We start from the raw sequence: 26,901 nt of genomic DNA on the forward strand, positions 1-26,901 counted from the left end.
TCAAACAAAATGGCTGATATTGATCGTCTGAATCTTAAGCCTGTTCATTTATATCACTGGCCTGTGCCTGAGTCAACACTAACAAGGTCAAATGTCCGGGCTCTTTAGCTGAAGTATCGGCCTTTAAATTAGATTGTTTTTTCTCCCCTTTCTTCAAGGTGGTTGATTCCTTATACGGTATGATTACACAGGTGCTGGTCACCCTCTGGTGTTTCGTTCGTGTGGTCATTATTTATATACGAGTCTTGACAGGGAATATCAGTGCTTATTGACTGTGGCGGGGAGGTGGTAGGTAGTGGGGATTATCACAGCTGAACCCAATCCTGTCTTCAACTCAACATCTAAACACACACCCCCAACAGTGGTGACTGGATAGTAATCAGGAATGGAAACTCAGCCCTATTTGTGTCTCCCTAACCCAGGGTTGTTGGGTCACCTTCCTACCCGACAACAGTTAACTCGGCACAAGACTGGGGATTGAACCTAGGACCTTCCTGGTCAGTACGACTCAGCTCCTTGCTGGATAATGAGCCGTTGGAGGAAGCTGTAAATGAATCATGCAGAGGACGAATACCTATAATCAGCAGCTCCTTTTTGCCGAATCTCCAAGTACAGGTGCCAGCACCGTCAGCAAAGCTCTGGCTTCTCGAGCTGCTGCTTGTGGCAAGTCTTCAAGTACTGTTCTGCCCATTGATCAAAAATAATTGCTGGACGTATTTGAAATGCCTGCTGAGCCATCCCCTGTCACTTTCCCTGCTCCATCCTGATTTCCAGTCTGCTCATTCTCCTAACACATTACACGAGCAGCATCATCTTAAAGGTCCTAAAAATGATCTTTGAGTGAAGCTGCAACGGACCCCAGACAGCTACACGGGTACCTGGGAGGGAGCTACAATCCCTCAGGTTGAGTGAGCACTTTTAATGGTGTCAAAAAACCACAAGGAGGGCAGTGTTCAAATGGTTTCATGAACATTATCTGGACCCAAGTTTGGATTGCAGGCTTTACTCACTCCTGTCCATTTGCTGTGTGATAGCATGTGCCTCTTTATCACTACATTAAAAACTAAGTGCAGTTTCTTACTGTTCTGCACTGTTGTAGTGTGATAGCAACAATGTGATGTTTGAACTAAAGAATGTCATAACAGGGATTGTGGTACTATTTGGACACTGTTCTTAGTAGGTATATGGATACTGTCTAAAATATACATTATCAGTTGAAAGCTGCATCCAGAATCCACAAGACTATGTTCCAGCCAATGGACAGTGCATTAGATGAATAACAAAGAAACAATCTTTGTGGGAAAAAAACCACAATTGAATAGTTGTGTATTCCAGCCATTAATTGTTCAAGTAACAAGTGCACCCTAGCTTTTTAGCATAGAAGTGTGTGTTTTAAAAATTTGTAACGAATTAAATGGAGCTGTTTCCCTTGCCGTAATATAATGTTGTGCACTGCTTCAATGTGGCAAATGTAACCATCTCCATAACTTACCACCATAACTGGTAATTGTCTTTCTTTTAAACTTAAATTAAAGCAATAAATGATAGAGTATGGCAGACTGTTCAGACTATTAGATGAATGTAATAAACAGCAGGTGGTGCTACTACTTAAGGAATAAGGTATCACAGAGCCCTCCATTTACACACACACTCAAGCTCCCACACTCACACTCACATACACACTCACACTCACATACACACACACACTTTGACATTAGAGTTGATAGGATATTTATTTCCTTATCTCCGATTTATTCTCCACATGTGACAACAAAAAAAATTCTGCAGTGCTTGACCCTTAGTAGAGTGTCAAAGGTTCCAATTTATCCCACTAATGGGTGACAGGCTTTCTCAAGCCAAGTTCTGTCATCGTTGCTAATCTTGTAGATTTTGCAAAAGGAATATAGCTGAAAGATAGCAGTCTGATTTGAATGGGACACCAGGGTGACCAGTTCTGATTTCTCAGTACATATGGAAATGCAACCGCCCATCTGCAGCATATATAAACCCCAACATCTGAATGATTGTAGCTGGCTGTATCCAGAGAGACATTCTCCAGCAATGTTTTACATCTTTTCCTTTACCGGTGATGAGACAAAGACCTTTAAACTCCAAAATTGGCCAAGTTGAGAAATATAAATAATGAGGCTTAAGGAACATGGTTGCTGATAAAAAGGCAAATATTTTCTTGTACCTTATCTTTTCAATTGCTAACCAGTCGTTACATAACTGAGCAGAAACGCAAGGCAAACTCATCATTTGCCTCACCGCGCGCAAATAGACAGCAGCCGTCTGGATCATTCTAGATCCTCAGTGAAACTGCCACCCTGCGTATTCTCAAACTAATGCTGTACATGTTTGACAACACGCAGATGAATCCAGGAGTTATCGGTGCGGGGGGTTTGAATCTAAGCAGCAGCTGATGTTAGAATCAACCTCCGCGGATTGCTCTAAGCTAGTTTGGAGATATTGCTGCTGTCGTCCAAAGAATTCAGGAAGTGCCCTCGGTAATGTGGAAGAGAAATAATTTTCAAAAATGCCATTGGCCTATATTAAAAGTGAAATGAGCTCAATAAGTTATTCTGACATTTTTCTGATGCTTTGCGATCAGTTCAATCAGATTTATAATAATGACCAGACGAAATGAATTAACCCTGTCTAATTACCCAGTAATGGGAGAAATATAAAAAACATTACACATCCTCAGGTTAGGATGTTTGCTTCAGAACCCAAGCCTGTTGCAAGGATTTGATCTGAGTTTTATAAAATACTGCAAAACGCAACATCTTATAAATCAAAGTTGTAAAGTCATTAATGGGAAATCATAAATAATGCAATCACTGTAATGTAATATTTATTTTTAACAAGTAATTCATGGGGAGATGTTTACATGATTAAATATGAGAAAGGATGTTTGCTATAAATATTTGTATTAATGTTGATGTCTCAAACACTTCTCCAAATGTTAAATTAATCCAAATAGTTTGCGTTTGTTCACAGGGTGCTGTTTATTGCAATTATTGCACTCACTAATGAAGCATGGTTAACAGTCACACATTATCTCCACTCGGGTCCTGTTATTATACTGCCGGGGACTGTAGGAAAAACACCTTAAGATTTGTAATTGATGTCACCATTTATTAATATCAGCTAAAATCATTTGACGGCTGGACACATTTTATTTTTAAAAGATATTTTATTGAGCTCTTGTATTCTCAATGCCATGGGCTTGCATGTGATGGGAGATGGGATGGGGGGAGGGGTTGTGACCAAAACCCTGGCTCTAGAATTAGATCTGTATGTGATAGTGCCAGTATTAAAGGAGAAGCCTTACCTAGTTAAATTTCAATGGGGTTTCTCACCACCTGGTAACGTGTCTCTCCCGCTGTGATCAGTCCATTCCACTTTTGTCCTGGAGAAATTGAGCTCGTAATGTTGCACAGTCAGAACAAAATATAAAAATATCTCCTTCTTCTTGCAGAATTTGTGACTCAGTCCTGGTTATTATTTTCAAGGTGGGGCCCATTGCTGAGAGCATGAGATTGCAAAATACTGTTCCAACTAGCAAACAAAAGGACAATATTTTGCAAACATGAGGCATCACAGCCAGATTCATATTCAGTGACAAATCTGGCTGTTGCTCAGTTACCCACTCTGCAGGAAGAAGGGTTAATGTTAATTCTTTAGTGTTGAGAATGCACTAGGAGCAGAAGGTAGAAAGAGAGAAGGTTGAATTTGTGCGTAATTAAGAAAAAAGTATGGTTTCCTGGTGGCACATCACTTTAATCTTCAGTATGTTGTCCCACAGAATTGTAGGAAATGTGGCTGAACCTGGGTTTTCCCACACACTGCATTCCCTACCTTAGCTGTGCTGGGATGGAAGTGGTGAATGGAGGCCAGGTACTTCCCAAAGGGAGGGAAGGACAATAAAAATTAGCAGGCGAGTCCAGAACTTTCCAGCTGTTCTGTGATGCTTCTTAATATATGGATCAAGATCACCATTGGTAGAACTCAAGAAGAGCTCATTGGTCCATCCTCTCAATCAGGGCATGGAGTAGGGAGACTGAATAATTTGCGGAAAATAAAATAATATTAGGGTGGTGAGAGTAGGAGGGAAATGCATGGATTTCTTTTTACGTACAATTTGATTTTTTGTTTAATGGCGAATCATCATAACAATAGGGGTATGGGTCTAATCAGATAGCTCTTTCAAAGAGCCGGCACAGGCACGATGGGCTGAATGGCCTCCTCCTGTGCTGTACCTACTATGATACAATGAATTGGGGAAATCTGCTCTTTGGTTGATCTCTGGTTTGACACCCTTTTATGTCCTAGTAATACATCATATTGTGCAGGTTGTTAAAAGATTGCTTAAAGAGCAGATGTGTAACTTGTTGCCATCAATCATTCAATTATAAACACTAAAACCCCACAACACAATCATAAGGTAGGATAGTTCGTACTAATGCAAATTGCTTCTGACTGACTTGCCAGCATCCCAGATAATGAACTACAAGCACAAACACATTATGCAGCTTGCTTCACTGTTACCCCATTGGAGATTACTAGTTGTGCATCCCTATTGGCTGGTGACAATCACTGTCACTGAGACATCTGGTTATATCTTTTAGTCAGCCCAGACTTTCCACTGAAATTTGATGTAAGTATATTTTTGTAACAGAACAGGAAGGAAAAAAAGTTGTAAAATGTTGCCAAAAATAACTTCTGAAAATGCAGATGCCTCGTTGTAATTTGTTTTTAATGTATCTACTTTTTCTTGCTTGGCAGTAAAGGATGCAGCTAAAGCAGGTTTGCTAAATGAGTCATTTAGAGCCCACAATTCCACAGATCACGTGTTGTTGCCAAAGGCTGCACCTGTTACGGAAGGAGCTGAATCTGTGGCCGCTTGTCAGTAACCGCAAAGAAAGCCTCCACTTGCCCAGCGAGCCTTCACTCAGATGCCCAAGTCTGCTGAATACGAGTGAACAAGGAAGAGTTGTCCAGTGTAGGTTAGAGCGGGCACAAAGCTTGCCCGTGAAATACACATACCAGCAAAGCCACTCGGCTTTCAATGACCTCAGTAGGTTGCCCTTGGCTACATTTCGCAGCCAGTGCTGACAGCTGTGCATGACAGGATAGTTTGGGGTGCCTTTTTTTTCTTCTTTCAAACATTACTTAAAAAAAACACACAGAAAATCTGCCAAGTGATGACAGGAGTACAGTCCACCTAGAAGTGATCCTTTTGTTGTCTGATCTGAGTTCAGCCTCTGTTTTATAGCAGCTTTCAGACAAAAAAAACCCCAAATAAACACAATGAACTTTCAAAGTCTGAGACCAAAAAAAATGAGCTCTTCCTGAATAAGAACAGCCATTTTTGGAGCTTGAGAGTTTAAACCATGCTGTGCTTTGAAACGATGGTAGGCTATGAGGTTTGGATATAATCAGTGTAATTTTATTGCATTTACTTAAGCTAGTGATGAGGAGAAATTTGGGTGAGTCACTTTCAGAATAATATGCATAAACCCAGTAGAGGCCTACGTGGATATGCTTCTTAAATTATTTACCACTAATTGTCTTTTTTCCTATATCTTGTGTAGAATTATCAGTAGCTATAGTTTATACTGGGCAGCACCAGTAGCTGCTCGCAGAGCCTACAGATACATACTACACACCCACCAGTGTATGTGTCACTATTTATGGCTAACGCAAATAGATGAAGCCTGTCTAAATTTTCAGAACCACCTGCCTGTGCTGATTTAATGTTTTTAAAAAAAAATGAATGTTAAAATAAGTCATAAAATGACATTGCAAATGAGGAATGAAAACACTGTGCAGTTTGACGGTAATATATTACAGCTTTAAAGGTAAAGAATGTGCTTTTCTAGGTTTAGTGGATCACTGTCTGGGGGACCGTGTCATCTTATCACTTGCCAGTAATAACAGTTTGAAGTTCGATTAAACATATTCCAGAAAATGTTTGAAAATTCCTGAGCCAAAACCCTGCTCTTTAACGTCTTACACCAGCCAATATCTCCGTCCACCCTGGTTTAACAGCCCACAAGTTATTTTCTTTCCAACTAACACTGTCATCACTGCTGCAACCCTCCAGAACAGGCCTCGGCAAGGTTGATTTTTTTTTTAAAAAAGCATATTATACTAGAAACTAATCTCTTGCTAATTGTGTCCTAGACAATGTTGTCCATTGCTCATCATAATTGCTGGTTGATGTGTATCTCATAGACTGACAGCCACAGTGAAATCGAACTCTCCCTCAGGTTCCAACTGCATTTTTCAATCGTGTCAAAAATATTGGAATAGTTGTAATATCTCAATTTATTCCAAGGATGCACTTTATAAAGAAATACTCTCTCTTTGTTGTTGCTGCTGCCATTTGGTAGTTTGGGAGGGGGAGAGTATTCTCGTTGTGGGCTCTATCTGTGCTCCTGCTGTATAAAGTGCAGTACTTCTGTAGGAACTCGAAGGGTTAATGGCATGTCGCAAACAGAAAGGCACATACAGCAAACCCCAAACCATAACGTTATGCTGCAGTTTGCTACAGAGCCTTATTTCCAGTACTTCCAGTGATTCCAATCATTGGAAGCAGCTTCCTCTACCTGGTCTCTCCTCTTTCATACCTTGGATCCAGCCACCTCTTACTGACCTGTTATTCAGCAAGATTCTCCATCAGTCACAGGTTTCCATTATCTGTAGACAATCCTAGTTACATTCCTCACTGACTCAGGCCACTGAATTCACACTGTAGTCCCAAGTACACATAAAACATTAGCTCTTATCCTCGGTGATGCTATCATTTCTGACAAAACTAAAACCAGATTGTAGAGAGCTCAGCAACATCTTACCTCTGTATCAGCCTTAAAGATTCCAATTGAATTCCAGTGATTTAATGAATATGTAAATAAGGTGTCAGATGATGTTAGAATAACTGAAAATTTGTTATTTGGCTGAATGTATTTAAAACCCCTCGAACAGAATGACAGCCAAGATATACAGACACAATGTTGTGTGGGTTTAACATTTTCAGAGTGTACACGTTCTGCTTTAAGTAGACAACCAGAATTAATAACGTTTCCTTAATGGATTAAATACTTCAGTTAAACTTTGTCTCTACCTTCTTTACCAGCCGTTGTTTGAAAGGCAGAAGGACACACCCTGCAGTATTTTCTCCCACTCTATTTGCTTTGCCCAGTCCTGCAAGTTGCACATATGTAGTTCCTTTGGTCACTGCTGATTGAACACTGGAGCCCATGAGTGAAAACCACACTCAGAATGACACCGTCTTTAACCCGAGTGGTTTGATTTATTTTTTAATGAATTATTTTAGCACATTACATATATTAAATCTATACTGTGTGTGTTTTACTTGTGTTTTTAGAGTGGGCAAATGACCCCTTGTAATTCCTAACTATCCAAATTTAGGCCACTTCCATCAGAGTTTTCCTTTCTGTGTATGTTCTGTTTGATGTGCATTGCTTTAAATTTTCCTTTAATTATCTGTTTTACTGTTCTTACAGCGCCATGGTCTGAATAATACATAACCCTAGTTGTGATATATAGAGTTTTAAACTCACTTTGATTTATGCTTTTCCCAAGCTACTCTTTTATTCTCAGGTCTTGTTAGTTGCCTGTAGTGGGGACCTTTAACTTTCATAATGAGTCACTTTCTGTTTAATATGCATTTTTAAAAAATATTTCATTTCCATTTCGGATCAGACTTAAAATGGCTCCTAATCTCACATCTCCGTATGTTTGCAGTTCAAGATGAAAACCCATCTGCGCTGTCACCAAAAAAAAAGCAGCGAAATGGAGGCATGCGAAATTCACCCAACTGTTCACCCAAATTGATGAGGTAAGAAAAGACAGCTAAAGAACTCTTGTGTCTAAAGAGAGAGGGAGAGAGAGAGAGCGAGCGAGAGAAAAATCCTTAAAGGCTGAAGTATTTATTCTGTCAGCCTGTCAGCAGTTAATGATAGAGCTGAAAAATTTCTGTCATGAAAGAGGGTAGGAAAAGCTGTTAGAGAAAACGCAGCCTTTAAAGTCTCAGCTGTCAGCTCAGCCTGTCCGCATGTACTTCTTAAACAGCGATGGCACTAATGACAGCAGTAACCAATCAGAGGGACTCATACGGTTCCTTTCCCTCAGGCTATTCACCGTTTGTACGATGCCCTTTGAGTACTGTTTTCCGTACTTCAGGCCATATGTGAGATGTGTCGTCACAATGAGAAATGAACCCAAATTTTTTACATTCCTTTTATCTTGTCCATTTACATTAAATTGTCATTAATTGATTTTGACTTAGAGAAAGAAAACAAAAAGCTAATAATTGGTGGGGTAGGGTAGAGGGAGGTTTGTGATGGGTACTTTGCTGCTCCTGTGTCATGGGTTAAAGTGTGTACAATGTTCGACAAGTAAACAGCTTCATCCACTTAGCATATGAAACAATATTACAAGAGGATTGCTTCAGGTTTACAGAAACTCCAAACATTTCACAGATGAGCGGCAGGTCCCTGTTTACCACGTAAAATATGCATCGGCTCTTTTGATCTCCGTGCAGTAATAATTCTTGGGGAGCAAGTTCTGCTGTTCTGGTACGCTTCAAAGCGCGCTGAAGTTTTGCTGCTGTAGGGTACTCCTTTATATTAGTGGCCCTTGGGTAGTGAAATGACAGTTCGTCTGTGCTCAGTGCAGCTTTTTCAACTCATAGCCCTCAGCAAAACATAGAATTACTGAGCAGAGAATCACCCAGGCCTTCAGAAATCCTTTTTCCTGCAGATATATTATACCTTAAATATTACATATTTTGGAATTACAAGGTACGTTTTATGGGCAATATTAAGTGCCGGTTTAAGGCAGCCTAAGGGGTGCTTATTGCACAAGGGTGAATAAGCTGGTATATATTGTATCAAATATGGTTTTTGCAGGCACACACGCCTCAAGGCCTTTGTAAATAAGTAATGATCAACAGTTTGGATGTGGGTTTTGAAAAGCATGCCTTTGTCAGTTTGCATGATGGGAACGGAACATTTCAAAGAGCAGCCTGCTTTCATTGCCTGGTGGAGTGGGACTGAGGGAGAATAGTTATCCCCTGCTAGTGCTGTCTAGTCAGCATCACATTGGAATTGCTAAACGCAGCTTGAACACCAAGCACAGAACTGTTTGAGCCTTCAGTATAACAAGTTCTAACGAGTGCCAGTCCAACATTCTTTACATGAAATTAATACCATTCTGATGGATTTCAGAGGGTCATCGGATACTTGGCTCTAATTGTAGTCGGTGAATGTTGGGTCTATTAATCACAACGGCATTTGTTCAAATCCATCAGAACAGAACATTGCGGTGTAACAAATGTCGTAGTTATTCTCTGCGAGTAGCAGCATTCAACAAGAGTTTGCCAGTGTCAGGCGGCAGTGAGTGACAGTTGGTGAAAGATAACTATCTTGACGTAGCTTTATTGCGCCAGTCAAGGCAGTCAGCAAAGATTGAAGTGACAGAGGTCCATTGACTGAATCGTGAAACACACAGAGCGTCATGAAATATTCAGCCATGGTGTAAAATCACTAAATGGTTTCGCAGTTATTAGCACCTGCACTGACTGCATACATCTAGGCGAGTAACATTTTAATAGACAAATGTTTTGTCATGATGATTGTGAAGGACTGAGAGAGTGGAACGTAGAAAACAGGGAGTGGGGGGAGTGGGGTGATTTAAACAAACGTGAGAGGTTTCAAGCAGGCATGACTGAAATGCCAGACGAGAATGGAAGCAATATTTTGTTGGATCTGCAGAAAATCTATCCCGAGCAACATTACTGGAAGGGATTTGTGGTTTTGCTCCTGGCTGTTGCTTGTGAGGCAGCTTGGTTAGTGTGCACTCATAGTACATTACCCACAATTTCTACCCGATGTTGAGCTGCATGGTTGGATGTGAGCAGGCCCTCGCCAATAGCAAATTTGACAACACATTCTTAGTTTGCTACGGGACACCATTACCAGTAACAAATATTTATTAGTAGGCAACTATTTATAACACGGGGGCACTAAAAATATACATAGAAAAAGTGTAAAATTAAATATAATAGAACAAAGCTTGATTAGCTAGTAAGTTACTATCAGAGTGCTTTAAAAGAAAGTTCATTTAAATCCGTGCAAGGCAATTGAAATTCGACTTTTAGGTTAAGTCTTTAACCCATTGAAGCCACAGACAGTCTTTCAACCACTGTCTAATTAATTCCATGTAGTAAGTGTTCCCAGATGTCTGCAATGTTCACCTCAGAGGAGGATACATGGAGCATCGCATTACACAGGGGAGCTGGAAACACTGAACACAGCTTTACAGGGGTGAGGCCTACGGTACAATCAGTACATTACACACAACAATTCATTCAAGGGTCAAAAGACGACTCGCATCGTGAGCCTCTCCAGGTGAAAGGGTTAAACATCCAGTTTGTTTTTGTTTTTATTGAATCCTCAGTTTGATTTTTTTTTAAAAAGAGGCAGAATTTTTGAAGCCTGCTTGCACACGTATAAATATATATTCCTCCATTGGCAGAATTTTCCTTTTTCTAATCGATATATTAGTTGAATTTTGAAAATTACAGCATTAGGATTGGAAATAATCTGGTTTTCTCAAAAATGTGTGTTGGTTTATTTCTCAGAAGTGATTCACAGTTCTAAGGGTCTGAGAAGGGTTACTGTGTACATTGGAATTTGTTGGGGCGTTTCTTAAGTACAACTTATGTAGGTTGAAGAAAAGGTATGCTGCAAGTGTAATTACTTTGTAAGTGCCGGAATTTGAAGTAATGGGGATTCTGGTAGAGCTTCAGCTAGGTCAGGATGAAAAGGGTTTTTAAAGCTCTATTGCTGACTATTCAAGACAGAGACTTGGGATGACAGCTGCTGGCGAATGATGGATGTGCAGAATGCAGCGAAATGTTCGAAGTGCAGGCGCTGATGGCCAGGTGGCAGCTGCGAGGACCACTTTTATACTCAGTGTTCTTCAGGATAAAAATCATCTGCTCGCGATGCAGATGTAAATTAATCAATCTGCTCTGAGCTGACATCCACTGAAACTTTAATGGCTTCCAGTTTTCAAAAAAAGCAAAATATGATGGGGGCAAAATTGCTAAAATATATCAAGTGTACCCTGTTAAAGCTTTTATTGCACAGAGAACAGCATCGGAAGTTGTATGCGGTAAAAGCCTGTAATTGGCTTTTCATCTTCATGTCACTCAACCAGCGTGAGGCTCTGTTTCTATCTATTTCACCTCATTGCAGCAGCTAATGTGAGCCCTTTGATCATGTGTTTTTTTTTGGAGGGGGGGAGGTGAGGTGGTGGCTGGAATAAGTACTGCAGTAATGGGATCGCTAGTAAATTAAACAACTCGCATTCGTTAAATGTGTTTCTGGCCGGCAGTAACTTGTCATCTGGTTGAAGCAGATCGAGAGAGGTGTCAGGCTGATAGACAACTCCTGTCTTGATTCTCTTGTCTCTGCAGGCACGACCCCTTGTTAATTCCAGGAAATGAACAGATTGAGGAGATGGACGCCAGTGTGAAGAAGTATGATTCCACTGGGATGTTTCATTGGTGCACAGCCAGGGAAATGGAAAAGGTCATTCTGGTGGGTGTCATGAACCGGCAGTGACCTTGGGTGGCACAAGGTGACGCGACTCTCCAATTACTTGTAACCGACATTTTACTTAGTGGGAACTGACAACCATATACGCTGAGGCATTTCAATGTCTTGTAAGAGCAAAAGTGACATGTTGTTTTACAAACTGCCACCAACAGCCCTGAACCTCATTAAGATCCACTGTCTCCTGACCCTAACCCATTGTTGGCTGATTTTCACTGACTTATCAGTATGATAAATCAGATTCTGCTTCATTGGGAACAAGTCCACGGCTGGCAAACGATGCTGACCGCACTCAGTTACTGAAGCAACCTACACTGGATATGGGTTCATTTATTGCTACATTAACAGGGTTTAGCTAGTTGTAGACAGCCCCAGGAATATTTCAACCATGCAAATACAATTAGAACTGTAAATTTGCTACTTAATTGCAATCAGACCAACAATCAGAGGTGTGTATTTCTGCATTTAGATGCCTGGTTACTTAACAGCAGCCAGTCCTCAAAATGATGTTGCATTCATTGATTGCATAAATGCCACTTCTCATTTGTAAAATCACTGTGCTGATTTGCAGTAATGTGGCAGTCCTGCTTTGAAATACATGCTAACCTGCGCAGTCTCTGCTGGAGATCTGATTTCTTCACAGAGACCAGCTTCAGAGCCTGTTTGACGGGCAGTCCTGATGCAGAGAAAGAGCAACAGTCACAGGGTAACGCACAAGGATTTGCAGTGAAACTAAGTTCCACGCTTTCGCTCCCCTAACACACCTCAACGGGTACGTAGAATATCTCCTGGCCAGCCATGTGATGTGATAAATGTCTCAGCGAGTGAACCTAGCTCACAAGTGGTGAAATCACGAGCGGGTTCTGATCGGCCTCACAAGTGGAGATATTTATTCTGTCTCACTGTCAGCCGTGACACACTTTATAACACTGATGTGTTCTCATCTGTAAATAATGAATTCTTGCAATTATGTTATCATTCCGTTCCAGTACTTCTCTGTTCCGAGTGCCCCTTATGGCTTCCTCTACACTCTGGAACAGTCAAATGATTCTCCATGTAGGAGAAAACTCAGAGAAGGCACTGTCTATCTGCACATGTTGTTAGCAATGATTTTAGTATTGTTTACTATCATTTAAACAATGATTATGTTTAACATTATTGAAATAAACTGATAAGCATGAGAATAACTTTGAAATGTTTGTGTTCAAATTGATACAGGAATGCCAATGAAATCATTTTTTTTCATCGTTGGGAAAATCAGCAGTGTTGAGAACGCTATTGCGGAGCATTCCTGCCGGGGCAGGATGCTGCCGCATCTCACTGTTCAGTCAGGGACACTTGGAGTTGGTGTAGTGGAGACCCCGTTTGGTCAGACACATCTGAGATGGTTTGCAATCCCCAACTGGCTGATTTGTGTGGTCATAAGTGTCGAGCTATCATTTTTAAACATATTTCTTTTCTTCCCTCCTGCAACTTTTACCCTTCCTCTCTGAATCTTCTGACTCGCAGCTTGATGGCCATGGGGAGTCCTCTGGTACCTCACCAAGTGCCTATTCATCAGCAAGCATTAGCAATTTATCCAAACTTGGGGGCGTCAGGCAGAGCCCAGTCCTGTCCTCACATGTTTTCCAGCAGAAGGTCACTGGCTGAGTTTACTCTTCTTTACCCTAACGACACAAAGGGCAGCTGTAGCTCCTTTACCTCAACGATGGCTGAGATCAGGTAACTCAGCTCAGGCAAGGGATTTATACTCATGACCCACTTGGTGTTTATGGATCAGTCCCATTCCCATTGGTCTGTGTCTTCACCAGTGCATCGTTCTAGGATCGATATGCTGTTGGCCAGAGTATTCATTCAGTGGGCGCTATTCACTGATGCACCTGTGTTACGACATTATCATGAACGTAAACAGAAGGTCAAATGAATAATAGTTTCAAGTATTCAAAAAAGTTAATATGAGAGTAATAATACCGGGTGTACTTACCACCAATGCAGGTGATGTGTGACGTCAGAGGAGGCAATGCAGCCTGAGAATAATTCTATGTAAACGGAATCACAAGGGTCTCATGAGCTGAACAATGGTAGCAATCTGTTCATAGCTGTGGTATTGTTGATACCTGACCATTAATCACCTTATTGGATTTCTGCTGTCCCTTTGAGCACTGATCTTTTATTCACTGTACAACATGTAATCTATCACAAATTGTTTTAAAAATGATTTTCTGATATTTTGCCAAATAGGACAAAGTAAAAAGGAAATGATGGCTTGGTAGTGAATAGGGACACAATTCTATACTTTATTTGTATCTATCTACAGCTCTTTGTTATCACAATTACTTGTCATTCAAAATGCTTGTGTTTGTTTTTTTCTCCTTTACTCTCTTTCTCTGAAGGCAATGTTTTTTTTTTGCTGGGCCACAGTCAGTGGATTGTACTGATCCCGCAGTACTTGACGCAGGTGCTTATGTCACTGAGCTTGGACAGTGAGTGTCAGAAAGCTGTTTGACCATGGGGCTTGTCTCAAGCCTGATCCTGTCCTCATATGACGTCTACACACACCTATATTTGAGCAGGAACCAGAGCCCAGAAATAACTGTTGCCATTGCTGATGGACAAATGGCCAATGCAGTCATATGAGATTCTTTTACCCGCTCTTTTAGCGGAGGCATCAACCCATTTAAACTAAAACAGGCCGTAATTTTTCTTCCCTTTTCTTGACCCAGGAATGCTGCCATGAATTGTATTGCACCCTCTGCTGCCTGACTGAGACCAGCTAACTTAGCACAGGCAAGGGATGGAACCTGGTCTATGGGTTGGGCATTGCACCAGACTGTGTGTTTTCCACTGACCCCCTCAGAGGATAAGGATGGGAGGCTTCAGTTCTAGAGATTGATCCTTCGATTGAATTAAAAGGACTTAAGGGGATGACCTGATGCATGCAGTGAACTTTTTTTTATGGCTAACACTAACAATTTGTCTGTTAACATTGTATATAAGTGTTGGGATTCTTTTGTGGATCTTGTTATTATGTCGTGGGTAAAAGAAGGGGATAGTTACAACAGGTAATTTTATTCATCGGTTACCAGGCAAAATCATTAGGTAACGCTGCAGAATGTAGATGGCAAGTAGTGATTTTGATATAGAAAGTTACATTTTAACAACCATGTTACAAGTTTACTGTGTAGCTATGTTAAACCACGTTTAGCATTCAATTAAAATGCCTTTAGTCCCTGAGGATTAGAGTGACTGCTCCTGGTGTATAAAGAGATCCAAAACATAATATGCACTTACATTAGTGTCACTTCCACAAGGTATTTTTCCCCAGTGTAGGTCGGAAGGCACTTGGTCCAAGGCTTTCTGGCTCTCTGTGCTGCTCCCTGCAATTACCATTGCTGCATTTTATTGTCGTTGCAGGTTAAAATTATTTTGCTTTACTAAGTAACCAGATGGAACAGGAGCTGAACAATAGGATATTGGAATCAAAGAATGAAAATGTCGAAGGAAAGGGAACCTAGCCTTGAGTTGATCTGTGCTATTCACAGACTTTCCCTGTACTCAGAGAGTTGGCTCAGGATGGTGGAAGGTGGCATCCCAGGATAAGGGAGACTCTAATTAGGCCCCATTTTGAAAATCCCTTTAGCAGGGCTGAAGCATCAAATTCCTAAGATTGTTTTGGCCCTCGATTTATTTAGTTCATGAGGGAGTATTTCAGTTACTGTAAACATTTGGCTTAATGGCTCTGTGTAAGCTCACTAATTTTTTTCAAATGATGGTTTTGCCAGATTCAATGGCAGCTGAATTGTGGTCAGTAAAGCAATTTTTGCCACTCTGCTGCCAGCAGTAAGTCTCTATTGATGCTGAACATGGATGATATACAGCAAGATATAGTTTTGTTCTTGCTGCTGCTCACACTCTGTAATGAATTTCATAACAAACTGGAGTGGGAACTTTTATCTAACACGATTTTTCAAAACTCCTGTTATTTAAATACCTGAAGGTATTCGAGCTTGAATTCAGCCATTCTTGCGTTTTGCCTCATTTCTACTGAACTGTCCAGATTAGATCAGCTCCAGTCTCAGGCCCATCCTTAGTATTGCGCCTGAACCATTAAACTTAATTTGTCAAAAGGATACAAGTGATAATTAATGTCAGAAGAACATCACTGTTTTCATTAGGACAACATAGTTGTATAATGGAGCTGGCAGGATCAGGTTTGTGTGATTTGATTAACTGGTCGCTCTGTTGGCATTTCTGTCTCAATTTAGAATTTTTCAGTCTGTTCAAAATGCACTGTCAATTAACAGTTGTACAGCTCCCTGCATTTCTCCAATTTAATAGCACTCATCTTTGGAAATTAATAGCAAATCAGCTTTGCAGATGCTATATGACAGAAACAGGTGTACTCTGAAGTCTACAAAGGACCCATAGCAGCGTGAGGATTAAAATAATAAGGATAACAGCTCGAGACTTGCTAGCTAATTTATCTCCCTGAAGAAGTGCAGGCCTGGATTTTGCTACACCCATCATGGTACGGCCCTGTTTTGCAGTGGGTTCAACTGGCTCCCGGCCATGAACCCATTTTTCCCTCTCAGCACCTATGCCGGATGCAATGGCTTAGAATCATAGAATCTTACAGCACAGAAGGAGGCCATTCAACCCATCGTGCCTGTACTGGATCTTTGAAAGAGCTATCCAATTTGTCCCACTCCCCTGCTCTTTCCTCATAGTCCTCTGCAATTTTCTCCCCTTCAAGTATTTATCCAATTCCCTTTTGAAAATTACTATTGAATCTGCTTCCATCACTCTTTCAGTCAGTGCATTCCAGGTCATAATAACTCGCTGCGTAAAAAAAATTCTCCTCATCTCACTTCTGGCTCTTTTTGTCAGTTCCCTTAAATCTGTGTCGTCTGTCCACTGACACTTCTGCCAGTGGAAACAGTCGCTCCTTTTTTACTCGATCAAAGATCTTAAGACTTGTGCAGGCAGAATGGGGCAATCAGGAGGGAAGTGTACGGCCGCACAGTTACCAGCTGCTCCTGATTTTGTCTATCTTTTTTAAAAAAAGGCTATGATGAAATAAAGCAATCAGCCTCTTTCATCTGCGCAGAGCAAAGCCCAGGCCTGTCACATTTGATGTGCTGTCATTTAATTCTTTTGTGGTTAATTTTTACACACCTGAGTGAACTTGTTTGCTTGTCATTAACAATGATCTCTGTCTCCTAGACCCGGAGTGAAGCTGCCATGACGGTTTTAAGTGGGCATGTGGTCGTGTGTATATTTGGGGATGTGAACTCTGCTTTGGTGGGCTTACGCAACTTAGTGATGCCTTTACGAGCCAGCAATTTCCATTATCATGAACTGAAGCACATTGTTTTTGTCGGGACACTGGAATACCTAACGAAGGAATGGGAGACCCTTCACAACTTCCCCAAGGTATCGATATTGCCGGTAAGTTCCATCAAAGTCTGAGTTCTGCGATAACACTGAGCTAGCAAAAGAAGAAACTTAAACCTTAAAACAGTTTGAGCCGCTCTGATTCAGTCTTAAAGCAAAGGTTAAAAGTCACTCACCAGTACAATGCAAAAGAAAGCACCCTTTGGGCTTTTACCAGTTGAATTAAGAGGGTCTAGCTCCAGGTATTGTATGCTGGTCTCCTTCAGCAAGGCAAGTGCAGTTGGTTCTGTGAAGTACCCAGATGGAAAATCCTGTATCTGCCTTTTTATCCGCTTGGAAAGAAATTAGAAATTAGACTTAATCTGGAGATGAAAAAACAACACAGCTCCCATCACCACATGATTCTTATCATTCGAAACACATCTCTGACTGAATCTATTATTTGCATTTATGCTAAGCAAAAAAAAACAAACCCTTGAATTTATGTCTTCACACATGCATTGTATTTCATTACATGGAAGGATGTGTCTGTGTACTAGCTCCTGCCTAATTCAGCAGTGGAATCTTCCACCTTGTTGGTAATTCACTGAGTGAACGCTCCAAAGGTTCCACTGGGAAAAACAGTAAAATGAGTCCGTGTTAAAGAGCACCCAGCACCCACTGTCGTTGAGTTCTTGTGCTTTTGTGGCGAGTTTTTGGTGACTTTCTGCGGTGCCTGAAATGTGACTCCTGTTGTCCTATCTCTCCATATTATGTGATTTTACCCAGCAAGTTTTGTAAGACATCTGTCAATTTTACAGTTGTCTCCAGCTCCATGGCCCATAATAAACTGCATATAGGGGTCACCCTGGTGATTCCTGCCCCGGTCATCCGGGAAGTTAAGGGAGAGAAATCATAGAAGTGCTCAACTCACAGTGGTCAGTTCAGGATGAGTCAGTCCACGTACCTCACATTGGTCAGTTCAGTCATGGGAGGCGTTGGAAGCCATAGGATAACAAGCAGAAAGTGGAGACCGGTTTGGCAAGGTGGCCAGATGCACAGTAAAATAAGTCATTTTGAAGATCTAAAGAGAGGTAACAAGGCAGAGAGTTTTTAAAAGTGAATTTTAGAGTGCAGGGCATTTTGGGCTAAAGGCTTTGCCACCAATAGTGGAGCAGAGGGGAATGCACGGTAGACTAGAGCTGAAAGAGCAGAGGGATTGGAGAAGATTGCAAAGGGTTGGATGGGACAATGGAGGGATTTGAAAACAAAGACACCTGGTGAAGTTGATGCATTGAGGGATTGGGAACCAAATGAGGTTAGTATGGATAGGGGTGATAGAAGGCCAGAAGTTGGTGTGGGATATGATATCAGCAGCAGAACTTTGGATATGTTGGAGTTACATAAAGTGGAGCTGCTTGGGAGGCCGGTAAGAAGAACTTTGGAGAAATCAAGCCTTGAAGTGAGTACGACGCATTGATTTACGGAGCGCAGGTAAACTATCTTGGACTGGTATTGAGTTGGGAGCTCAGCTTAGTGTCAAACAGCACACCAAGGTTGTAGACCATCAGTTTAAGTGAGCAGCTGGTAATGGGTTGGGATTAGCAAATGTGGTACAAACCCTCCATTAATTCATCCAGTAGGCATTTTCTTGTGCAACACCAAACAGTGAGTAATGGACATCTAATTGTCCATGAATGGCATCAGATTGGAAGCCAATCCTGTCCTGGTATCTGCACATGTGCACTTTCCAGTCAGATTCACTGGATGGTAACTAAGAGTGAGTACCCTGTCTGATTTGTTAGCCTTGGCTCAGTGATAGCGCTCTCATCTTTGAGTCAGAAAGTTGTGGGTTTAAGTCCCACTCCAGTGACATAATCTAGGCTAATAGTTCAGTGCAGGAGTGGAGGGGTGCTTCACTGTTGGAAGTGCCGTCTTTCAGAGGCAACATTATACCAAAACGTCTGCCCTCTCAGGTGGAGGGCAGAGGTATAATGTTTCCTCTCAGGTGGATATAAAAGATCCCATAACATTATTTGAGTTTTTCGGGTATTTTGGCCAACATTTATCCATCAAACGACAACACCAAAACAGATTATCTGGTCATTTATCTCATTGCTGTTTGTGGGACCTTGCTGTGTGCAAATTAGCTACTGCATTTGTCTATATTACAATGGTGACGACACTTCTTTGGCTGTAAAGCACCTTGGAAGATCCTGAGGATGTGAAAGGCACTAAATTAATCCAAGTTCTTCCTTTCATTTGCCCTCGCCTGGGGGCACCAAGACATTTTTTAGAATCTCCTCTGCTGCCCTGGCTGAAATCAACTATGTCAATGTGGCAGGGATCAAACCGAGAGAGCACCAGATGATGCATTTACCCAGTGCGCTATTGTACAGCATAAGGATTGTGAATATATGCGTGGTTACTACACAGTAGTCGTTATAGAAAATCTGTGGAAGCTTGATGTTCAAAGAACTCCAAACAGAGTTGGAACAGGCAGAGAGAGGTCTAGGCAGAGCACTGTACTGCCCTTTCACCTCTTGGGCCTGGGGTTGGATCTAGCTCTAACTAGAAGCTGAAAGTCTCTTCTCCCTGTCAACTGGAAGAAACTTTTGTGAAATGAGGTTGGCTAGAGGGCACAAGTGCACAGCATAGAGTTGTCAAAATTGGAACTAAGTGGAAAATTCACCGTGATGCACAGACTATTGTTTGCTCAAAATCGAGTTTTAAAAAGAAGACAAAGAAATATCCCATTTTAGAAATAGTTTGGTCACAGTTGAGGACTGAGTTAATAAACTGCAGACTTGAGGGTTAAAGAAAGGGCAGAATAGGCAATAATCAACTTAATTCATTTTACACAGTCTGCATATTGTTGTAAATCTCACATTAAGAACATAAGAACACAAGAACATAAAAAATAGGAGCCGGAGCAGGAGTAGGCCATACGGCCCCTCTAACCTGCTCCGCCATTTAATAAGATCATGGCTGATCTTCGACCTCAACTCCAGTTTCCCGCCCTACCCCATATCCCTTGATTTCCTTAGAGTCCAAAAATCTATCACTCTCAGTCTTGAATATACTCAATGACCGAGCCTCCACAGCCCTCTGAGGGCAGAGAATTCCAAAGATTCACAACCCTCTGAGTGAATAAATTCCTCCTCATCTCAGTCCCAAATCGCCCACCCCATATCCTGAGACTTTGCCCCTAGTTCTAAACTCTCCAGCCAGGAGAAACAGCCTCTCAGCATCTACCCTGTCAAGCCCTCTAAGAATTTTATACGTTTCAATGAGATCACCTCTCATACTTCTAAACTCCAGAGAATATAGGTCCATTCTTTTCAATCTCTCCTCATAGGACAACCTTCTCATCCCAGGAATCAATCTGGCAAAACTTCGTTGCACTGCCTCTAAGGCAAGTATATCCTTCCTTAGTTGAGGATACCAAAACTGTATGCAGTGCTCCATCTGTGGTCTCACCAAAGCCCTGTACAATTGTAGCAAGGCTTCCTTACTCTTGTACTCCAACCCCCTTGCAATAAAGGCCAACATACCATTTGCCTTTCTAATTGCTTGCTGTACCAGCATGTTAACTTTTTGTGTTTTGTAGACAAAGGCACCCAAATCTCTCTGAACACCAACATTTAATAGTTTCTCACCATTTAAAAAATAGTCTGTTTTCTATCAGAATAACCTCACATTTCCTCACATATTCCATCTGCCACCTTCTTGCCCACTTACTTAACCTGTCTATATCCCTTTGCAGACTGTTTGCATCCTCCTCACAGCTTAATTTTCCACCTAGCTTTGTGACATCAGCAAACTTGGATATATTATACTCGGTCCCTTCATCTAAGTCATTAATATGGATTGTAAATAGCTGAGGCCCAAGCACATTAACTGTTAGTTTGGCAACCCCGTTAACTTCTGTCACTGACAGAATGTAGATATTTGTACATGTACATATATACATATAGCCCTCTAATAACAGCTTAGAATAGGACCTTCTACTTCAAATAACTCCTTTGAAGAAAGTTAAAACATGTATATATTTGTACTTTCTTCAAAGTAGAAGTTCTTTGAAGTGGAAATTCCTATCCTAAAGTGTTATTAAAGGGCTCACTTCTTCAGCTTAGAAAGCTGATCTAAGATGAACAAAGTCTACTCAAAATATTGGGCCCTCACTGAAAAACACTCCACTAAATGTTATTTACACACCAATCTACAGTAAAATGGAAGCAAATGTGCATTGCTTCTGTATCCATTTCCGCAGAGTGTACCTGCCATCCTTCAATACCCATTTTCACAGTGTACCTGCTCTACCTCCATATCAATTTCCATAGGATGTACCTGCCCTCCTTTCTCTGGAATGTGCCTGCCTTGCTTCCATACCTAATGCTGTGTCCATACCCATTTCCATACAGTGTACTTCCACTGCTTTCATTCCGTTTCAGTAGAGTTCATCCAAACTGTTACCATGCCCATTTCCAATTGTACCTGTACTGCTTTCAAACCAATTTCTGTCAAGTGAACCTTCACTGCTTCCGTATCTGTTTCCATAGAGGATACATGTATTGCTCCCATATCCATTTCCATGTATTACTTCCATACCTGTTTCTGTAGAGCTACCTGTACTGCTTGCAGACCCATTCCTTTAGTGCAAAACTGTACTCCTTCTATTAGTTATGCACTACGGAAATGGGAATGGAAGCAGAAACATTAGGGACTTTGGGTGGTTCTTGGGGTACAACATCAACTATCCCAAAGTAGGCATATGTCCCTCATGCAGGTGTCTCGTGCTTTTGGAAACCCTACTACTTTTAATGGTCGTGGCCTGGCTATTGACACCTGGCCATGCAAGATATTCTGAAACTTGGCAGCTTTTGCAAAAGCAATTTCTCTTTCCCCCCCCCCCCCCCCAGCCCCACGTCTAGCATATGTCAGGTGGAATACCCTTCCCCTGCCCTTTCTACCTGTTCCAGATGCTACCAGCCAAGATTCCAACAAGACTTGCATCGCTGTATCTCCACGTTCTCGGGAAGTGGGTGATACTGCACCAAAATGGTGGTGGCCCCTCTTCTTGAATTGATGCTGTCACTGTGGTGACCGTGGTCCCACAATGACGTCAAGTAGGCCATTCCAGGATTTTGACCCAACACTGAAGAAGGAAGAGTAATAAATGTCCAAGTCAGGATGGTGTGTGACTTGCAAGGGAACTCGAAGGTGATGGTGTTCCCAGGATATTGCTGGTCTTGTGTTCCTGGTGGTAGAGGTCATGGGACTGAGAGGTGCTGCTAGACTAAGCTTGGCGAGTTACTGCAGTACATCCTGCATATAGTACGTACTGCAGCCACAGTGCACCAGGGATGATTATTGCTGAAGAGGTTGCAGCCACTAGGGCACCGTCCTATTTATCTCCTGAACATGCCTCCACATTCAGTCATTCTGGCAATAGTCCAGAAGACCACATGAATTGTGCTTGGCCTCTTCATTTAAAGGGGCGCAGCCCAATGCTAACGGGTCCTACTCACTGCAGAGTGAGGGGCCCCCTCACCACACACAGACTAACACAGCTCCTGCTGGTAGCTGCAAAAAGGAGCATTCCCCCCTCCCTCCCCATCCCCCCACCTCTCCCACTCTCCCCCCCCCCCCCGCCCCCCCATGGAGCCCTGCAGGCCTCTCCAGAGCAAATGGGTGTCTGAAGCACCTATGAGACATAGTGAACAATTGATGGTCGGCCACCACTTGAAACTGGAGAAATACCAAGCAATCTAGGGACAATTCTTCGAGGCCCATTCAGCGCACTGCCCCCACCTCCAAAAACACTCAAACCATCCCTCAGAAGGAAAAAGCAGACCAGCAACAGAGGAGAAACAAACAGCAACAATGATTTATCCATAGGCCGATCAGGACAGAGACTACAACCAATAGGGCAGCAAGTAGGCAGGTCCCCCCTCATTCCCTATCCCAATGGATCCTCAGGAGCCAAGAACAATCAAAGAGCTTCAGCACAAACACACCAAGAAACCCGAAGGTATCAGTGTTCCCGCATGCACCATGTAATCAAATATACAGCAGCCACATAAATATGCATATGATTGCAAACTCTTCAAAATACAATTTAAAACATCATACATGACTACAGAAATGTTTTGCTTTAATTAGGGATTTTACACTTGATATTGTTATAGTTCCCAACAAGAGTACAATTCAGATAACAAAGCATATCCTGCAGGGCAGGTACAGGATCGGCGCGCAGTGAGGGCTGGGTTTTGCAAATATCTGTCATTGTTTAGGCTCCTTCACTTTATCCACCCTTAGTTCCATGGACGTCCGGATGCCGCAAGTGGCTATTTGACATTTTATAGCAATGATGAGCAGCTTGGCATTTAGTTCACACATTCTGAATGCCAGAGTTTGCCAGTTAGAAAAGATTTGCTCGCAGTTATTGACTTGGCATCAATGACTCAGCTGTGGAAAGCTGGCAAAGATCCTGTCTCTTATTTGCTTTTAATGGCTTCACTGAGTATAAGCAATGAACCAGAGAGTTGCCATCAGCACCATCTACCCTTTCAGATAAGTGCACATCTCCAATTCCCCAGCACATAGTTACATTGGTTTAATGTTGGAGTATAAAAGACTACTTGTTAAGTATTGTCCCATAGCTCCAGTCTTGATCTTTAATTTGTTTTTCTATTTTTTATTCGCTGAAGGGTACGCCATTATGTCGAGCTGATTTAAGGGCCGTCAACATCAACCTCTGCGACATGTGTGTTATTCTATCAGCCAATCAGAACAATATCGACGATTGTTCGCTGCAGGACAAAGAATGCATCTTGGCGTCACTCAACATCAAATCTATGCAGTTTGATGACAGCATAGGGGTCTTGCAGGCTAATTCCCAAGGTAAGGACTGCCCTATAATACTTCCCTGCTATGCCTGGAGGGGACAGGAGCTGGCAAGAAGAATATCCCTCACTCAGTAATTCAAACAGTCTCGGATTGGTTTGTTTGACAGTAAAGCCAACTGACTGCTATGATGTTTTAAACAGGACGGAGATAAACAGCAATGGAAAGGAATAGCTTTTGGATTGATGGGAATTTTGAAATGGGTTGAATCTTAATATAGGCAGGGCACAATTAAACTTAAGTGCTTAAAAGGTTCATATTTATAGTTTGTGTGTGGCCCCTTTTGTGACTGATTGAAAGAAAAGAGCAGAAAACTGACAAAAAAAATACCATTTTTTAATATATATGGTAATTTCTTTTGCAACAATTGTTTTTGCTATCCTCAAAGATTTCATTGAGTGTTCAGAAGGTCAAGGCATATGCAGAATTGTTGGTATTTTTTCAGCTCTGCGGTCTCCTGCAGAGTTTTGGAGAAGGATCCATACCTTCTCCGTTTAGCTCAGGAAGACGACATAATCTTTCAAACATTGAAATGCACCGTGCGTCCTTTCCAAGCTATGACTAATCGCTCTTTGGCGCTGGCTCTGTTTAAGCCCTCAACATCCCGCACATCAACCTCACTGGGTTTATCTGATGATAGAGCGAGGAGAACAGTTTGACCTCGTAAAACGTTTTGCTGGAAAAGATTTAGCTTCTATTCATTGTCAGATTGTACAGTTGTTTGTGCAGCAATGTACCTCTTGTGGAAATATTTTAAGCACTAATGTCTGGGGACGTAAACATATTAGAAATCGTTGGTATGCTTCTTTCTCATTTGGGACTCAAAGCTGAGTACCTTCTTAAAAGTGAGAAATGTTGTGGGACCTTTAAAAACAGCAAATATATGCTTGCCAACATCTACATATAGGTGTAGAAGGCCATTATTTACTGCTTCCTAGCCCCTGTTATAAATATTTTAATCCCTGTGTTTGCCTTAAGACATTGAATTGTTTTAAGTGTATTCTTACTCTGGTTCTGCACAAATGCTGTAGTAGTTTTTGAATCTAAAAAAAAAATTATGATTTAATTAAAATGTACGAGTGGATCAACGTTTGTTCCAACCAAATGTAATGATTTATAAAGATGACTATGCATTACAGCGGTTGCTTGGCAACAGGTAGAAAATCAACCATTGCTTAAGGCTGTTTATAAAATTACTGAAATCGATTTGCAACAATTGCTAAATAACACTCACCAACTTCAAGTAGTGGTATTAGAAAGCTAACAGAGCAATAGATAATAACACCATTTAAATGATTGTACTTCTGAAATATTTATAAAAGCACTTTATACCTCCTTTGAGACTTTTAAAATGTTCAGAGCCTTTAATGTTGGACTGGTTGTTCCATGCCTGTTCTTAATTTTCCTCAGAATAGATTGAAAAGCTCTCATGCCAGTAAGACATTTGACGTGAATGTAGTATGTTTTAAAAGTCTCTGGAATAGATTTAGAGCTCCATCGTTATTACTGTAATTGTGTTTGGTGCCTTATTAGAATGACTTTTGGCCCTTTGATGTGTTCTTAAGTGGCTCAGCAATCTTAATTAAATGAGGGCCACAATGGCTATGCGAACCCCATTTAAACCTCTTGCAAATAAAAATTAAACTTTCTAATTTTAATATTTTACACACCTTTGGCATCACACGGCTTGTCACCCTGCTGGTTTATATTTACTAATTGCAAACTCGAAGCAGTAACACAATGCTAGTGAACCACATATCCCTTAAAATTCTAATGAGACTACAAGGACTGCATCAGATGATATTGTTTAAGTGGGTAATGGTTCCAGTAATATTTTAATTGCATGTTGAAGTATATTAACGTGGTATCTACATTTAGGAATTTTTTTCACAGCACGCCCTTAAGGGAATAGTTCAGAAAGACATTACCTCCAAGTTCCTGTCATTTACATTTATTACTTGCTGTACTAATCCTGGATAACTATTCTTTTACTGTTCAATCGTATGAATTGCAAAAAAAAAATGTTTTGAAACCTGCAGCGAGTTCTGGTAAAATGTGTTTTTTGACTTTATTTGCAACAGTATTTAATTGTTATTTTATGCAGAGATCCAATTAAAAATCTGCCAGTCCAAGCAGATAACTTGATTCTGAATTTTAGTTTGGCTGTGCCTATCCTGCTCTTGTCACACAAAGTGTGTCAGCTGCATACCCCTCCTAGTCTAGTCTCGCTGAGTGAATGTCCCTTCTGAAGTTGCCACTGTCGTCATACAAACGTCCTTGGGAAATGCAAGACTGAGTTCTCAGAAGAAACTTCTTTACCGAAAGAGCGGTAAGAATGTGGAACTCGCTACCACAAGGAGTAGTTGAGGCGAATAGCATCGATGCATTTAAAGGGAAAGTAGATAAACACATAAGGGATAAAGAAATAGAAGGTTATGCTGATAGGGTTAGATGAAGAGGGGTGGAAGGAGGCTCGTGTGCAACATAAACACCGACATGGACCTGTAGGGCTGAATAGCCTGTTTCTGTGCTGTACATTCTATGTAATTCTAGGTAGTTCTCCAGTTGGTGTTGTTACATGTATAACCAATACATTTCCCAGTGGTTTTGTGGATGAATGTATCACATGGTGTGGCACTGAGCCTTGCAAACCCTGGATGTCCCAGATTCGATCCCCAGACTGTGCTGAGTTCACTGATCCCAGCTTGGCAGCAGTAGGGACTCTACAATTAGAATATGAGAAAACATGAAGTACGAGAAAAAGCCACTCAACCCATCAAAGCTTGTACTCCAGCTCACTCAGCTCAGCATCCAGTATCTTAGGCTTTGTTACTTTACCTGGTAGATTATTCCAAATGTTTATTAAGTAAGAAGGAAAAAAAGAACTAGCATTTATTTAATGTTGTATCAGCAAACATGACAGCCGATTTGCACATCGCAAAGTGCCAGTAACAGCGTGTGAATGAAT

General features: G+C 41.3%; 1 protein-coding gene across 6 annotated transcripts in view; it reads left to right on the forward strand.

Moving 5' to 3' along the window:
* The window catches only part of kcnma1a (potassium large conductance calcium-activated channel, subfamily M, alpha member 1a), a 692,064-nt gene that overhangs the window by 585,882 nt on the left and 79,281 nt on the right, over positions 1-26,901 (forward strand). For all 6 annotated transcript variants that reach the window (XM_067972546.1, XM_067972543.1, XM_067972542.1 and 3 more), the window contains exons 19-22: positions 7,774-7,867; positions 11,513-11,636; positions 16,875-17,099; positions 23,738-23,930. In XM_067972546.1, coding sequence (XP_067828647.1) covers positions 7,774-7,867; positions 11,513-11,636; positions 16,875-17,099; positions 23,738-23,930 — 636 coding nt within the window. The remainder of the gene's footprint in view (positions 1-7,773; positions 7,868-11,512; positions 11,637-16,874; positions 17,100-23,737; positions 23,931-26,901) is intronic.

Source organism: Heptranchias perlo, chromosome 36 (assembly GCF_035084215.1).
Source record: "Heptranchias perlo isolate sHepPer1 chromosome 36, sHepPer1.hap1, whole genome shotgun sequence".
Classification (NCBI taxonomy): Eukaryota; Metazoa; Chordata; class Chondrichthyes; order Hexanchiformes; family Hexanchidae; genus Heptranchias; species Heptranchias perlo.